We start from the raw sequence: 16,945 nt of genomic DNA on the forward strand, positions 1-16,945 counted from the left end.
GATTGTTAGTATCGTACAGATACTGGACGTGCTTTTAGAGTCTGCCCAGCGAGGCCAGTGAGCTTGAAGGAATTGTCGTGATCTTTTTTGCGAGCAAGGGTTGCATATTGAGTTCCCTGTCAAAGACCCAGACCCATGTTCACCGGACAGATATGTCGTCTTCCGCGGCAAGGCCATGCCGGTAACCCAACCGGAGACAAACTCCTTGCCATTCTCCCGCCTCATCACGCATGATATGTATATGTATGGTAACCTAGACGTCCAGTCCAGTTACAATGCCAGGTTTGATGTTGGTAATGTGGGAGACGGTCGGGGGTTGGGTTTGGGATCATCATCCCAGTCGCTTCAACTGTGATATGTCTGGCATCCTTGGCACCTGAGATAGGAGGGTTTGAAGGTGCAGCGAATGTCTCATTCTGATGTGCGAAAACCGGAAAATGATGATGTTTTGGGTAAAGTTTGAGAGGCTTATATACTCTTTGGGTCGATCGTTTCCGTGCAAGTACCCGAAAGCATGGTCGGCCAGGGGAGAAGTGGTGATGTTGTATATTACACAGATGATGCCCTGAACCGGTATGCGGCAGCGAATACCGTCTTTTCAGGTCGTGTACTGTACCACATAATCCAGATGTCCAAGATAAGCCACACGTCTGGAATTATTGAGAACGACGCTCGGAACAGCCCAGAGGCGGTGGATGGCATGGCGCTCAGGGTGGGGGCGAAATCGTATCTTGGGACGCCAACACCAGGGGGATTCATAGGGGGACGGTTTCTTTAGGTCTTCGGAAAGAAGGACAGGTTACTTGAGGGCTTCTAGGCAACCAAGTATCACAACTGGCCAAGCCACCAAGCCTCTTCCATAATGCTGTAGCCATCGAGATGGCAAAAGCAGCGGTCTGCCGTCATTCCGTCCGGTCGAGTGTCTCGGGGGCTTGATGAAAAGGAACACCCATGCCGTCAAATTCAATCTTTGGCACTACCGGAGAGTGCTACTCTCGACAGTTCTTGGAAGTGCATTCAGCATAGTGCGAGAATACTGTCCAAGTCTCTCGGGGAACACTTCCCGTCTGCGTACTGTGCAAGGTCAATGCTGGATTGACTGTTAGCTAAAGACTTGCTACCTCCTCGGATAAGGGGAAAGACAAGGAAACCCCAGAGTTCTCGGTGGTCAAGATGACCCCAGAGTCAGGGTCAGGAACCACAAACGGTCATGTTCCCCTCACATGCACCGAAACTTGACTCCATGTACGTGTAGTGTACAGCGGTACGGGTAACAGCCAAATGGACGCTATTCACGGCAGCGATCCCGCCTGGCCATCCTGAAAGTGGTTACAAGACCCTCTGCAAGTATCGCACTAACACTGGACACAGATCAGGGGTAGGCTGTAAGGCGTTAGCTCGCTCTTGGCTCCTTACCTGGCAAGGCTACAGCCCTAATGCGATTGGCCCCGAAAGCTTACCTGGGTTCGTTTAGCCGAGCATTGCTATGATAGCGTGATGACTTTCTTGCCAGAAACTGCGCAGAAGAAAAAAAGCAAAATGCATGATGTGAAATGTGACATCGGGCAGCGAGTTAGCAACCACCATCCACCTCAAAACTTCAACAGTTTCCAACTCCTGCATACGTACACATCACGTGAGCGTCCCAATGCCAGAAATTCCCCGAGAAGGTTGAAGGCGACAGACAGCTGTACGCCAGTGACCCGAATCACATTCATCACGTCGGTTTCGGGCATTGGCCAATCAAAAGATGGCGTCAAGTGCCTGGCCCGGCCCGCTCTATACGTCTGTGTAACCTTCAACGGCTTTTGTGTCCACAAGGCGCGCCCTGCCCCGGGATGTCTCAGCCTCTCAGGGGAAAGCCAGCGGATAGCGGAGAAATAAGATCAGTATTTTCTTTGGGAAAGGTCCGATACAAGCGGCATTGTCATTGGTCCGGGGACGGGGAATTCGTAGACCGCTGTCGAGGCCCAGATTCTCGTTTTACATACAAGTACACTAGTGTAGTGCACACTACACTACACTATAAACATCTTGCATGGACCAGGGGGTACGAGTCTGTCCGGTCCCAAAAAGGTGAAAACATATCGTAGCAATGGGTGAAGGTTGCGGAAGAACGGATATGAAAGTCGCAGTGTAGTCCACATCGAGTGTAGTCGAATGTCGTTGTAGTAACTCGCTTACTTTGGCAGCATCGTTGGACCAGGCCTCATCCGTACTAACAGTGTCGAACGAGATTGGACTGGAAGGGTGATTTCCTAGAGTAAATGTCTTGGGGGGATGTCGTTTTCTTGGCTGACTCCCAGACCTCGAACTGATAAAGTTACATAACTGAAGTGACCAGTCAAGCGTCTTGAATGTTATAACCTTGATAGTCCAGACAATGATTTTCTTTGCTTCTTCTCATCAACCTCAGGGGTATCCACCTTAATACCGTTCGATAGACCAACTCGCTTGGTGCAGATACAACGTCAACACGCTAATTGAAGTGCATGAACTGGTGCCAGTCTTGGGCACTGGGGGAAATGCTCGAGTCTGGAGCCCGCAGCGAAGATCCACTCCCTTTTCTTCCACCGCAATGCTGTTGATCCCCGTTTGCAATGTTTGCAAAGCCTCACTAGTGTCTCTGTATGCATCCTTCGAGTTCGAAGTTTGGTAACGGTTGAGAAATCCTGGCTTCAGGACCCCGCCGATACCACCCTCATGGGCCTGATAACGTACACCACCATGCCAGTCCGTTTTCATAACCTTCTCGAAATGGGGATAGGCAGGGAGGGCTTCAAGGCTTTTGAAAATTCCGGTTGCGTTGGCCCGACATGTTGGCGAATGTCAATCTCTTCATCTCCTGGACAGCCACCACTCTTATGGACTCTTGTTTGCCCAGGCCCCCCTGAATACCACGCGCACTGCGACGTGACCTTCCTTTATAAGAAGCCCGGGGAACACGTTCCTTCTGGAGAAGTTCAACACAGCTTGATCATCAACTGCCAACCTCCTACAGCTTGTAGCCATGGACTCACACGCTGGCTTAGATGGAGTTCTCCAACCGCAAGTCCTGAAACTGACGTTGAGGACTCTCCCATCGCCATTCATCTCTCTTGTTGTCATTCCCATCCTGTCGATTCTTGGATGGTACATTATCTCGTGGGCTACCAACCCATTAAAGAAGTACCCGGGCCCCTTCCTTGCAGGTATGTGAAATAGATATTCTCAAATCTCGTTGTGTGTGGGTGAGGAAGTACGTCGCTGACCATTGTCTTCTTCGGTTTCAGGTTTTACCAATTGGTGGCGACTCTACCAGACTCGGACTGGCAGATACCATGAGATCGTCTATGACCTACACAAGAAATACGGGCCCATTGTCCGTATCGGCCCTAACACTCTCGACCTCGATTACCCCGAGTTGATCAAGACCATCTACAGCACTGATGGCAAATGGCTCAAGGTAAGTTTCGGACAGGGCAATCGTTGTGAAGCTATCAACTAACGACAAAATGAAAATTAGACCGAGTTTTATCACAACAACAGCGCCATCGTCAATGGGAAGATCACATACCATATCTTCAGCACTACGAGCCCAACTGAACATGCCAAGATGAAGCGTCCAGTGGCCAAGTACTACTCCACGAGCTATGTTCAGGCTCTGGAGCCCCATGTTGACGTTGTTCTTAACGACTTCTGCAAGTATGTCGAGGAGCGCTTTATCAATGTTCCCGGTGGACCTAAGGAACTTGACTTTGGCGAATGGCTCGGATACCGTAAGTTTCCCTCGGATCGCCGGGTACCAATGACTGTGTTCAAAGAGCAGATGAACTAACGCCGTGCTCAACTCCAGACGCTTGGGACCTCATCAGCTCTGTGACCTTCAGCCGTCGCTTCGGCTACATGGAGCACGGTAGTGATTTCGATGGGACCATCGAGAAAGCCGAGGCCGCCCTTCGCTACTTCCAGACAGTCGGTCAGATTCCCATCCTTGACTACTTCCTTGACAAGAACCCCATCAAGCGTGTCGGACCCCCCAACTTGGTCCACCCTGCTCGCATCGCCGTCCAGTCCTTCGTTGCTCGCCTGCAGGGCAAGGACGAGAACTATGACCCCAAAAACCCGGATTACCTCCAGCATTTCATCGACTCCAAGGAGTCTCATCCGGACCTCGTTGATGACAACCAGATCATCAGTGATGTGCTCGTTAACCTGCTCGCGGGTGCCGATACTACTGCCATCGCTCTCCGCGCTGTCTTCTACTACATGCTCAAGAACCGTTCCGTCTACAACAGAGTGTCCGAGGAGATCCAGGCCGCTGGTTTCGACCGCTCCAAGCCTGTCCCCTACTCCGGTGCTCGCCAGCTCCCCTACCTTGAAGCTTGCGTTCGCGAAGCTCTCCGTATTCACCCTGCTGCTGCCATGCTTCTTGAGCGTTACGTCCCCGCCGGCGGCATCACGCTCCCGGACGGCTCTTTTGTTCCTGCCGGTACCGCTGTTGGTCTTAACCCCTGGGTCGTTAGCCGTAACAAGAGCATCTTTGGTGAGGACTCTGATACTTTCCGTCCTGAGCGTTGGCTGCAGCAGCCTGGCGAAGATGATGAGGCATTCCATGTTCGCATGCAGAAATGGAACGCGGCGGATTTGACCTTTGGTAATGGTTCGCGCATCTGCACTGGCAGGAACTTTGCCATGTTCGAGCTGTACAAGGTTTGTGCGACGCTCTTGCACAGATTCGAGATTGAGTTGGCAGACCCGACCAAGGAATGGAAGGTCTGGGGTTCTTGGTTTACCATCCAGAAGGATGTGATTGCCAAGATGAAGGTTAGAGGTTGAAGAGTGAAGGTGATCAGGAGACGATCCGGGTGCATACAAAGAAGAACAGCCACCGATGACGGGCTGAATAGTGTGCTTGAGTTTCGGATTCCCATTACTATCGAGGTTTACTGTTCTTTTGTGTGATAGAGTAGTTAATTATAATCAGGTTTTTTTCGTTGCCAGATGCCAGATTGAAGTATCTTGTTGTTCTTTCCAGGACGCATCGTGCGTTACATCTGAGTCGTGACTAGCCAAAGGCAAGGAATGGGAAGCATACCGAACTCGGTCAAGTCGGCCATGTTCGCGGATGATCTTTCGTTTGGTTCAAATCCATCCACTGTTCTCCACATTGCATGTAACGATGTGTTTCGGGGAAGCCTTCATGAAAGGCATTGAATGCCACGACACATAAGTGAAGTTTGGCAGGAGTTGGGGATTGGTGGATAATTCAGGCACAATTCGTGCCCATGCCGAAACGCCAGACACGCTGTGGTATCATGCTGGTAGGGGTTTTTAAATTGTAGGGGCAACCATGGAGATATTTATCCGCCAGCGACGGAAAAATGTGGAGTGAGGTACTGACCATTACAGGTTACTGCCGGAAATGGCCAGTCGCTGAGGGCGAGACGATTTGCTTGGGGAAACAAGCAATGCGTGTTTGTCTGAGAAGAGTAAGCAAGTATATAACCTCAGGACAAATGCATGTTTCTTGCGCTCCAACAATGAGGAAAAGATACGTACTGCTCATTGCACACAACCGGGTTCCTCAAGTACTGCGACACAACGATGAAGTTCGCCTTGGCTGTAACTGCCTTGTTCGCTCTGGGGACGGCAACACCAACACCCACCCGCGACAGTGAGGGGAGAGTTCCTCTTGCCAAGAGAGCAACTGTTTCCGATATAGCCAACTTGGGTTATGCCACCCAAAACGGAGGGTAAGTAATCCTGACGTTTGAACGTTGAGCAAAAAGTCAACAGCTGACACAGCTCGGACAGAACCACCGGCGGGTCAGGCGGCACTGTTACCACGGTCTCGACTTTGGCCCAGTTCACCGCGGCTGTCAGTGAGAAGAACACCGCTCCGGCTATCGTTGTTGTCGACGGTGTAATCAACGGCAATGCGAAGGTCAGAATCGGCAGCAACAAAACTATTATTGGCTTGCCCGGCGCAGGGTTCAGCGGTGTTGGCCTTCATTTTCGCCGGCAGAGCAACCTAATCCTTCGAAACATCGTTTCATCCTTTGTGGAGGCAGACAACGGGGATGGTTTAACGATCGAGAAAAGCAGTAATGTGTGGGTCGACCACTGCGAGTTCTACTCGACTCTGGCTCGCGATAAGGACTTTTATGACGGCCTTGTTGATATTTCCCATGGGTCCGAATGGGTGACAATCTCTCAGTAAGCTTGGATCAGATTACACTTGCCCAGTACGCCGGTCGGAAATGAACTAACCGATTGGTGAAGCACTTACTTCCATGATCACTGGAAAAGCTCCCTCGTTGGTCACAGCGACAGCAACGGCTCCGAAGATACCGGGCACCTCCATGTGACCTATGCCAACAACTACTGGAAAGATTGTGGCTCGCGTGGTCCTTTGATCCGTTTCGGCACCGCCCACATTTACAACTCCTACTATGAGAAGTAAGTGTCCAGCTGGCGATGCCCCTCTCATCGTATTTGCTACGGAAACACAGATGTGAATTCATGCGCGAGAGGCAAAGACTGACAAGCTGTTCCACGCAGCATGTCGACTGCAATTAACACGCGAATGCGCGCCCAGGTGCTAGTTCAAAGCAACGCCTTCAAGAACGTGACGAAACCTCTTTTTAGCGAGTACTCGAAGCAAGTAGGGTATGCGGTCGAGATTGACAACGACTTTGGAGGAGCAAGCAACACTGCTCCCACTGGTACCATGACCGCCAGTTCGCCGCCGTACTCATATAGCCTTCTTGGATCTTCGAATGTGGCAGCTACCGTACCGAAGGAGGTCGGTGCTATTCTAAGCTTTTAGCCAATGAACCGGCAAAGATGTTAGGAGCTTGGGCGCCATCAAGCTGTCGTAACATGAGGATTCGGACTCGGTGGTTCTGTTTATTGATGATAATATGAACCTTCTCCCACATACATCGAGAAACGGTGATTGCAGTAGGGAGGGGAGCGGCTCAAAGCCAAGCTGTACACTCTTATCATTCATCGTACATACCTCTAGTCCCTGAACACGCTTGCTTTCTTTGCTACCCTGGATTAGTGATGGAAAAGCAATATATCTCATACGCTTTGCTCCTCAGGATTTGCAGAGACACTGATAATGCCAGGTACTATACTCAAAAGCGGTTCCGGCGGATGTGAAAGTCAGCAAGCCATGAGCCTTGCAAGTGACCTGTGATGTGAAACTCGATTTTCCACACATAATCGATCACAGCCCGGCACTTCCGTGCTTGAAATCATCGTTTGAAGTCATCTGTCACACGTCAGTATCGTGATTGTCTAATATGCCGTATTGAGTCGAAGCCGTTTTTAGAGTAATTACCAAACAAGGCAGGTCTCCAAACAGACCATCCGGAAAGCGATGTGATTAAGACCCCCTTATGCCGCTTGTCTGGTGACTCTGGATCGGGATTGTAGGAGCGCCATTGGTCATGGGACGCTCATGGATATATAGATTCGAAATCCGGAATCACTCGATGTAGACGAGGAGATAGGCACTCCACCACTTGAGAAAAAGAGTCAAGGCGAAGACCCGGCACATCGACTCCTACCAATTGCACTGGATGAAGGGAAAGGTCCCCACTGCATCTCACTTCCCTTTGTGGCGATTGTTATCCATGGAGCTGGTCTTCGAATGAAAATGAAGGCGCTTTTAGCCTGCAGAAGAAAGTGTGTTTGTGGACAGGATCAAACCCCCAAAAACCACGCATTTAACTTCAGATAGATGAATAGCAGAAAGTTGATTCCATCCAGTAATGACGGCAATAATCCACGGCAGAGATGGAGAGGCCTTTGATGATTGAAACGATAACCGACTATGTGGTGTTGGCAGATAAAAACGTTGGTCGGACGGGCCCCAGATCTCAATGGTGGTCGTCTGTGTTTCTTTTCGATCAAGCTTACCGAAGACTTTCACTGTAGTGCTGCTGAAGCATATCCCGGAATATGATGATGTGGCTTTCGATGACTTTGGCTCTCGTCGGGCCTTCGCAAGCGGCGCTTCGTTTTGGATGCTCAACTCTTTCGATCCAACGTCTTGATCCTCTTGTCGAACCTGGCCGTCTCCCGTCGTCACATGTCCACCAAATTGTGGGTGGAAATGCCTTCAACGTTTCCGACTTTTCCAACTACTGGACGGCCGTCCTGTTTTTCAAGCACACCAACGGCACATACAAACGTGTGCCCATCATGCAGAATTCTGCACTGCCCAACGGTATCAATGGCGGCATGACCATCTACTATACACAGCAGGACTTTTTCTCGAACGGCAACCAAAAGATCACTGCGTTCAAGCCTATAAGTGAAACAGTTAGCCATGGGCATCTCAAGCCGAGGGTTGTAAGGGAGGTGTAACTAACCATTCGTGGGGAATAGGGCTTCCGTATGACTGTCGGCTCTCCCACCACCAACAATCTCAACGACGCCAAGGGCCACGTTGGGATACGCTTTGTGTGCTTGACCGACAAGAACACGCGCTTCCCCGAGTTGCCTGATTTCCCAACCAAGCCCTGTAAAGGAGGCATCATGACGGTGCAACATTTCCCGTCATGCTGGGATGACAAGAACCTCGACTCGCCCGACCACCACTCGCACATGTACAACACGGCTAAGGAGGCTTTTTCTCCCGCTGGGCCCTGTCCAGCATCGCACCCGGTACGTATGCCACAGGTGGCGTATGAGACACTCTGGGATACGACCCAGTTCAACAACATGTGGCCAAAGGACGGATCGAACCCCTTCGTGCTGAGCTATGGCGTCAACAAGGGATACGGAACCCACGCGGATTACGTGTTTGGATGGAAGGGAGACTCGCTCCAGAAGGCGATGGATTCGAGCTGCATGTTCAACGCTTGCGAGAATGGCCGGCCGCTGAAGAGCCAGAACGTGCAGGCGATGAACAAGTGCGCCGTCAAGAACATGGTGAATGAAGATCTGGATTCATGTAAGCCAGCTTCCTCAATCCTTGCTATCCTTCTCTGGTGGGGTGGAACTAACAGAAATCGCTGTTTAGGGCTCAAAGTGCTGCCTGGTCAGGCGATGTGAGGTGTTGCTCCGGCAGCCTCTTGCTTTGTGGTGTTTGAGGTTTGATGTCGCGGACTGTTCAGAGATAGGCCGCAAAGTTGTGGGTCATAGATTACTAGGTTAACGATGGGTGGACTGGTCGACCTGCGACATTTCGCATGCGGGGTTGTTGACGTGCTCTTCAGAAGTGCAAGCCAGAACGAGCAATGGCTGTGTGCTGCAGTTGATTCATCGTTGTTGGTGGCTCTCGGTCGTTATTTTTTTTTTTCCTGTTCGCACAAGTGCGTGTTGACTGATTTCACAAGTAGTGTAGTACCTAGGTACCTTAGTACCGAGAGAACCAAAAGAAACCAAAGTCGTGTCGTGAAAGCTCTGCTCCTGCTCCTGCTTAGTTGTGCGAAAAGAAGGAAGGAATGGCTTCAGACGACGAAGGTGCAGCGATGAGCCGACGGCGAAAGCTGACTTATACGTCCAGAAAGGGAAGGAGTGTCTAAGCGTGAGCGGGTCCACCAGAAGCAGCCGGGCATGCCCAACCAACCAATCAAAATTTGATGTGGCTGTAATATAACAGGAATATTACACCGAGCAAATCGTCTAATACAGGTAAGTGCACGTGTATTACATGATACACGTCTGGTTAGAGGTATCGTTGATCACAGCAAACTGGCCAAAAAGAGCCTTCTGTTTCAATCCAGACAGAATGAGATTCCACAAAGAACATCTTCTGACTGGAAAGTATCATAAACTCACATTGCGGGTTTGTGACGGCCTTGTTAACGTAATGAAGGGCCTGAGACCGATACAAGCAAGCCGTATCCGGGCTGTATTGATGACACGTCGGATCGGCAAGCAAATTGGACCGACGGCCGATACCCTTCTCCCACATTTACGGCTGACTGCATGCCCTGCCTGTAGTTCTTGCCTCTTTAGCGAAGGGCAACTTCTGCCGATTCCTTGCCGATCCCGACTTCGATCCTCATTACGGCTGACAGCGGTTGTCTTCTTGTCCTTGCTCAACCAAGTCATCATTCCTTTTCCTCATCACTGTTGACGTTTCGCTTGTTGATGGTGGGTCCTGAACAGATTCTCCATCGCTTCTCAATTGCTGAAGAGGCTCGGTCTAATTACCTACCCACCGAAAACCGCCGGCGCCCTGTTTGGAAGGGGTGTAGTACGCTACCTCTTTAACTCCAACACCATCAAACGAGGACGGTTCCTTGCTTCCCACACCATGAGAGCTCGGCCAACAAAACTGCAGCCATGGCCGACATTCCCATTTTGAGCAGCAACCTGAACGGCTCGGACACAAAAGAAAGAGCGCGAGCGCGAGCCTGTGTCTACTGTAACAAGTCCAAAACCAAGTGCATATGGCCTGATGGTGAACCGGGTGTTGGCGCTTGTCAACGGTGTGCCCGGTTGCATCGTCCCTGCACGGTCCCTCACACGGCGAAAGAAAGACGGCGCGGAAGAGGTACTCGAGTCGGCCAACTAGAGGAAAAGATTGACGGTCTCGTGTCACTCCTGAACGCTTCAAGGCAGATTCAACAACAGTCTTCAGCACCAAGATCGGCTTCAACAACATCTGAACCCCCTATCTCCGGCCATGATGCGCCAGACAGCGCAGTCTTTGGTCAACTGCCAACACCGGCGACATCAAGCCAGGAACAGCCATCGGCCTCGCGACCCTTTTGTATACTCCCCATGAGCTGCCACCATGTCAATGATGGTCACCCTGGAGATTGTACCGGCCAACATGGACAAGATTGCCCTCCTCCGGGCCATACCACCCTTCAGACTCCAACCTCTACTGCCCTGAGTTCCTCTGGAGGGTCCGAGCCTACAAACAGTTACATACCGCCAACGGCTTGCATCGAGATCACTCCACAGCCATACGGCTACCTGCGCATAACCATGGGTGAAGCAGATCGGTTGCTCAAGTTATACCAAACCGACTATCATCCTCGATTCCCGTTTGTGCCCATCCCACGGAATACAACAGCGCAAGACCTTTTCCAGAGGCAGCCATTCTTATTCCGGACCATTATTCAGATCGTTGCCCCTCAGAGCGCCGCTTCGCAACGTGGTTTCACGACTTGGTTTCGTGAGTACATTGCAACCCATATCGTTGTCAAACAGGAGAAGCGGCTGGACCTGCTACAAGCCATATTGCTGTTCATTGCATGGTTGGTTTATTTTCCTTGTTAATTCAACCCTTTTCTGACCGTTTGTGTTCCGTGCTTGTTAACCATTGGCATTGTCTTGTGCAAAAGGAGCGAATCTCATTACTATGCTGAATCATGGGTGACAACCTTGCACCAGCTAGCAGTCGGTCTTGTGGTAGATCTGGGCCTCAACAGCCACAAACCCTCCAAGCAGGACGGCAATGGTGCAAATCAGTTTGTGGAAGATGCCAGGCGTCTCAATGGCCACCGGGGACGGCCGCCTCATACACTAGAAGATATGCGGGCCTATCTCGGATGCTTCTATGTCAGTTCACTGTAAGTTGTGTCCCCTCGGCTTTACATGAATACCAGACTTTTACAGTTAGTCTTGCTCTTCATGAACTAGCTCTAACACCATTCATTCCATAGCACGGCTGCCTTATTTCGACATATCCCTTTGATGCCCTGCTCCACCTACTTATCCTTCTGTTGTGACAAGATCGAAGCCGAGCAGGAATACATTGCGGACACATACCTTGTGGTCCTCATTAGAATGCATCGCATTCTTTGTAGGATCATTGCGGTTTTCCCGGCTCCCGATTCGGATGGGAGCGGTACTGCGACCTTCTCCGCAGCCGCACACATGGCAATGTCAAATCTGCGTGCCGAGCTAGATGATTTCAAGTTGCAAGTACCAAGGAACATTCGAGACAATTGTACGTACAAGAACATTGACCACTAGGTGATGAAACTGGCTGGATGGGTTTCACTTTGCTGACCTGGACCCCAAAGTGTCGTTTGAGATTGGCCTCAAAGGCATACTCGTCAGGCTATACGAACCCGTAGTCTATATGGCGTCATCGCCGGTTTCATCCATTGACGGCATCCGAAAGTCGGAAGCAATGTGGTGCTGCCTGGATGCTCTCAAAGCAACGTTGGATGCATATGCTTCCATCCCCGTGGCCGACCTCAGTTATCTACCCTTCAACACCTACTGCCACATGACATTCTCCTTGATTACCGCTACACGCCTGGTTGTCTTGCAAGATCCGGATTGGAATAGCAAGCTCGCGGGCGAAAGCCTTGACTTTGCCGGCATAACGCAACGCATTAGTGACCGGTGCGATCAGGCGGACACCGTGGCCATTGCAGAAGAATGGCGGCGAAAGCGCAAATATGTCAATGACACTGTGTCAGTGATGTCCATGCACCGCAACAAGCTCCGATGGATTCGTTCGTGGTATCTCTCCAAGACAGCAGCACCGAATCCTGCCGCTCCTGAAAGTCACTCACCGGTACACCATTCGGATTCACAATACCAAGGACAAATCCTGCCAGCTACTGAGATGATCGCAGATACCGGGAACCCCGCGCCCGTTGAGGCACTGTCGCCGGTGTCATTCCTAGGCGACGAATGGTGGCAAGCAATGCTGGATGATATGAGCTTTCTCCAGCCGTAGAACAGTCAGAATGATGGTTTGTCTGATGCTGCAGGCTACCATCATTGCGCAAACACTGCGAAAAATGTTGAGCAACCGGGGCAACAACCAGTTGCAGCCTGTAGGACAGGGAGCCTTGAAATCTAGGATGGCGACAGGCTCTTCTGCGCCTTGATGTTACACGCATCCCTACAAGCGCGCGGAAGCTTGATAGCGCGTCTGCGGTAAGGCGAACAAGAGGAATGCCTGAGATGGTTTGAGTACCGACTGGTGGAATCATAGGGCTGAGGCGCGTGCTGGGCTCGGGCTGCGGAAACGTGGGACTTCGGACTCCCGGAATAGCCTCCTCAATCGCAGATGCATCGGCCTAGCTCTCACCGCATGCCTGAGCAAAAACTAGGCTTCAATATTACACTCATTCCGTTTGGACAACGTGCCTTAACATTACAGGCTTGGAATTTTATCGCTCCAGAATAGCCGTTCTCGGTGCAGTCGGCGTGACATCCACGCCGCCGAATGGAACGATAAAATCACATGGGTCCGTGCATTCAGGCATGGTTACCTGCCAAGGTACTGTGTACGGTAGGTACCATTCAACTAGGCGGGTGCCTAAACCACCGATCAAGTCTCCCAGTGACGATGTTCACAGGGCCAATTACCCCTACTGGACGCTTCTAGCAGCGGTCATCACCAGGTTTTGATACGGCCCAGCGGAGCTTGCCACTATTACGCCCCCAAACCTTCAACCTGCCGCAATCCGATATCTGGCGAAGGTTGAACCCTCCATTATTGTTGGAGGTAGGTACTGAGAGGGAACACAGGAATCAAGTAGAACTGAACATTCTCAACGAACAAATCTCGACATGTTGTGTGGCTATAAATTTCGTTAGCAGTGGCATCCTCCATGGACGTGCATCTCTCAGTCGCAGATTTAGAGCTCAAACCCCTAAGAACGGGAAATGGAAACATGTGGCTATGGCTGTCATGATGTTACGGCTCCTGAATCAGGCAGCCAAAGATATAGGGCGTTTTTCCAACTTTATCACCACCGCACATACCAGCCTACTTTAAGCTTTTAGCGATTTTTCTTTACTGCCTCTGACATGGGAACTGACCAATCGCATGTAATACTGCTCTGTGGAACTTTCCTTTTCCCGACTCTTTTCGATCACCATTTTGGAACCTGCCGGACTTCGTGCCTCATCTCCGTTGTCAGTCAAAGGAGAATAACACATCAATGGAGTACTCAACGGTTGACCTTGGTAGAAGTCGCTCCTCATACTGTAAGCGGCCCCCATTCGGAATTCGACAAAACTACTCCTACTGTATGCTATGCCTGTACTCGGCGTTATCAAATGGCGATGCACAGGCACACATGTTTTGAAGATCAAAGACCTATAAAGATATCTGGCCGACAACGCCTTCAACTAGATTGTCTGGATCATGATACAACTCAAACAGCTCCAATACCAACTGAAGATCCAATAATTCAACAGTCGCTCATCGGCCCATCAGCTCATACAATCGGCAACACTTGATATTAGTTCAACAACACAATCGCTACTCCCAACTTCCTCCTTCGGTAACCCAAGATTCAAAATGTCTGGCCACTCTTCTTCTCACAGCTCTTCCTCCGGGAAGACCAACTGGGACTCCATCGCCATGGGTTCTTCTGCCCTCGGTTTCATCAAGACGGATGTTGCCTCCAAGTCCTCCAGCTCCCGTGGTGGTTCCTCTCACGGTTCATCGTCTGGATCCAAGTCCAGCGGCTCTTCTCACGGCAGTTCGGTAAGCCTCTTTTACTCCATGACACTGAGATAGCTCGGGTGCTAAATTTGAGATAATTACAGAAGGGCTCCAGCAGCGGTTCAAAGCGTTAAGCGAACTGCTTACATCTTCCGTCAGATCTCTACAAGGCAACTCGCGGTTTTTCCTTACCGGACTTCTTTGGCGTACTGGTCTTTTCAAGATGACGGAGTGGCGGGTATTCCATTATCCCCTCTCGCAAGACTTTCTATAATCTCATGGATGTGTTCATCCCGCTACCGGGAAACGGCGGATGTGTTGATGGTGGATATTTTCTTCATGACTCTTGTTAGATGGATCTGACACTCCCCAAGGAGTGGGTGCTTGGTGATTCAGATTTTGGGTTTCTATTTCTGTGTGCACTTTTTGTTGTCATTTTCAAGAATTCTGGTTCCTTCTTCATTTTGTTCCTCCAACCTCCACACTCCTTTTCACTGCCACTGTCATGGTCGACAGAAGCTTGTTAGTCAAATATTCAGTATCCGGCCGGATTTCAACACTGCTTCTTTGATATATTGCTGATAGGTGTAGCGACTGGCTCTGCTCAGCTACCCATGCTACTTACACTCATTCGACTCACTTTACAACCACTCAAGGTTGGCCACAACAATCAAGTTCTGGCTATCAATAGTTCTAATTCAACTCGCCTTACGGGATATCCTCCCATCGCAGTCGAAAAACCAGTGCTGCGGCTCAGACTTCAGATAGACACATCATGAACCTAATACCTGATTAGACCCTTCACAGTCAGACCTGCTTTCGCATTCAAATTCGTTGTGCTTATTAGGCAATAGCTCAGCACGTAGACCAAGTAGAGAAATACGCCCTTCCCACCAAGCGTTTCTCCTGTCCCCATTGGCTGTGCTAGTAAAAGCCATCTCACACGTCACTGCCAGCGGAGAGGCATATACTGGGAAAACGGTAAATGAGGGACTAAGAAGGAATGACCTTGGTGATGGTGGGATACATGGTCTGGTTGTTGTTCTTTTATTTGCAAGCGAAAGGTTTCGTATTTCTTCCTTCTGATGGCTTATCTTGCTTGGAGAATATAAACGCAGCTCGAGCAATGGATTACCGCCCAAGATAGGTATTTATAATAAACTTGACGTGGGTAGAAAGTTGATGTTTTTAGGAAAGTGAAGCCGTAATGTTTGACAGTGCAGAAGTACCTACCTATGTACACGCAGAACCCTAACCCAGAAGACCTGGCCCTGAATCACCAACGGATGACGGGAGCCAGCGCGGTGAAATGTGGAGTCTATCCAAGACCCATGGAACTAATGTGCCTGGAACAGCGCTGAGGGTCCCCGCGAACACCCCTTGCAGCCCTGCGAGATGCACTGTAAGACAGTTAAAGTGGGTAGTTGACTGTGCCCCGCGAATTCTGGTCTCGACAGAACGTCAGGATCTCGGAGACGCGATTCTTTGATCTGTCAACACAATCGCTTGCGCCAGCATAAGGTATCTCCAACCCCATCACCGCTCGGCCATTTTCTCAGTCGGTCCAGCGGACGCTGTTACCGAGCGACAATGAGGTGATATTCTTATCTGCGACTTGACGACAGAACAACGGAAACACAATGGCGCTCCCACTGCCACCAGGGCTGACCCAGAACGAGGTCGCCTTCCTTGCCGAGATGGAAATGGTCACCGTCGTCCCACGTCAGCGCCTGGACAGCATCGACCTGCTCGGTGTGAGTTATCTTCGCTCGACCTGTTCCCCATCATGGGAATACCGATTGACTGACTTTCCCCGCGACGACAGGGAAAAACACCACAACTTCGTCCTCCCCACCGCGCCCAGCTGCCCCTCTGGCTCGCCCTCCTCCTCAAGAAACAGCGCCGCGCCAACATCGTCCCTCCAGCATGGATGCATCCCGCCTCCCTTGCCGAGATCATCCACCGCGAAACAAAAGAAGATCCCGAAGCTTTCTCCCCGCCACCACCTCCTCCCTCGCGCGCTCTGTACTCCCAGCCTGGCACCGCTCGCCGGCTAAACCCCAGCTATCTCGATGACTTTACGCAACCGCAACAAGACTCGCAACAAGATCCGAACTCCATCTTATCTCCCCCCTTCCTCCCTTCCAACGTCGCCGAATCCCCCGCCGGATACCTCCCCTACCACTGGCTCGAGGTTGCCGAGGCTTTGCTCACACACGCCGGCGATGATATGCCCGCCCCGGCTGGCGAGGTGCGATCGTTACTGCGAGACTTGGTGGAAGTGCGCGCAGCCAAGATGCGCAGCAGTACATCAGCTTTGGAGGGGTTTGGTGACGCCTATTTGACCTTGCGTGGCGTTGGTGCTATGGAGTTAGCTGAGAACAGATCCTTTCTGGCGGGCTTGGTGGATGGCGTACGGAAGATTGGGGCCAGCGCCGAGGCGACGAGAAGGGAAGAGGAAGAGGAGGCTAGGAGGGGCGGGGACTATGGTGGTGATGGGGATGAGGATAGTGATGAGGATATGGGCCTTTGAAGGCTGCATGGGAACATCACTGAGATTTCAGAGAA

At 51.0% G+C, this 16,945-nt stretch overlaps 5 protein-coding genes across 5 annotated transcripts; all 5 read left to right on the forward strand.

The window, feature by feature from the left end:
- Window positions 1–3,010: 3,010 nt before the first annotated feature.
- Window positions 3,011–6,811, forward strand: B0T23DRAFT_323971 (cytochrome P450; the record flags this gene model as incomplete). The annotated part of the gene is made up of 8 exons (XM_062835382.1): window positions 3,011–3,191; window positions 3,273–3,445; window positions 3,506–3,758; window positions 3,836–4,813; window positions 5,572–5,656; window positions 5,797–6,198; window positions 6,310–6,441; window positions 6,631–6,811. 8 exons carry the CDS (start codon window positions 3,011–3,013, stop codon window positions 6,809–6,811), a joined length of 2,385 nt encoding a protein of 794 aa, XP_062690011.1.
- Window positions 6,812–7,956: 1,145 nt separating this feature from the next.
- Window positions 7,957–9,051, forward strand: B0T23DRAFT_323285 (uncharacterized protein; the record flags this gene model as incomplete). The annotated part of the gene is made up of 3 exons (XM_062835345.1): window positions 7,957–8,316; window positions 8,383–8,950; window positions 9,020–9,051. 3 exons carry the CDS (start codon window positions 7,957–7,959, stop codon window positions 9,049–9,051), a joined length of 960 nt encoding a protein of 319 aa, XP_062690012.1.
- Window positions 9,052–9,970: 919 nt separating this feature from the next.
- B0T23DRAFT_422689 (uncharacterized protein) lies at window positions 9,971–12,652 on the forward strand (the record flags this gene model as incomplete). Its single annotated transcript, XM_062839806.1, has 4 exons — window positions 9,971–11,213; window positions 11,301–11,528; window positions 11,622–11,908; window positions 11,985–12,652. Exons 1-4 carry the CDS (start codon window positions 10,291–10,293, stop codon window positions 12,650–12,652), a joined length of 2,106 nt encoding a protein of 701 aa, XP_062690013.1. The 5' UTR covers window positions 9,971–10,290.
- A 1,578-nt stretch (window positions 12,653–14,230) lies between these two features.
- B0T23DRAFT_431513 (uncharacterized protein) lies at window positions 14,231–14,511 on the forward strand (the record flags this gene model as incomplete). The annotated part of the gene is made up of 2 exons (XM_062840327.1): window positions 14,231–14,419; window positions 14,482–14,511. The coding sequence occupies 2 exons, from the start codon at window positions 14,231–14,233 to the stop codon at window positions 14,509–14,511; spliced, it is 219 nt and encodes a 72-aa protein (XP_062690014.1).
- A 1,506-nt stretch (window positions 14,512–16,017) lies between these two features.
- B0T23DRAFT_323650 (DNA replication complex GINS protein psf-2) lies at window positions 16,018–16,910 on the forward strand (the record flags this gene model as incomplete). Its single annotated transcript, XM_062835368.1, has 2 exons — window positions 16,018–16,131; window positions 16,203–16,910. 2 exons carry the CDS (start codon window positions 16,018–16,020, stop codon window positions 16,908–16,910), a joined length of 822 nt encoding a protein of 273 aa, XP_062690015.1.
- Between the last annotated feature and the right edge of the window lie 35 nt (window positions 16,911–16,945).

This window comes from Neurospora hispaniola, assembly GCF_033458365.1.
Source record: "Neurospora hispaniola strain FGSC 10403 chromosome Unknown B0T23scaffold_7, whole genome shotgun sequence".
NCBI lineage: Eukaryota > Fungi > Ascomycota > Sordariomycetes > Sordariales > Sordariaceae > Neurospora > Neurospora hispaniola.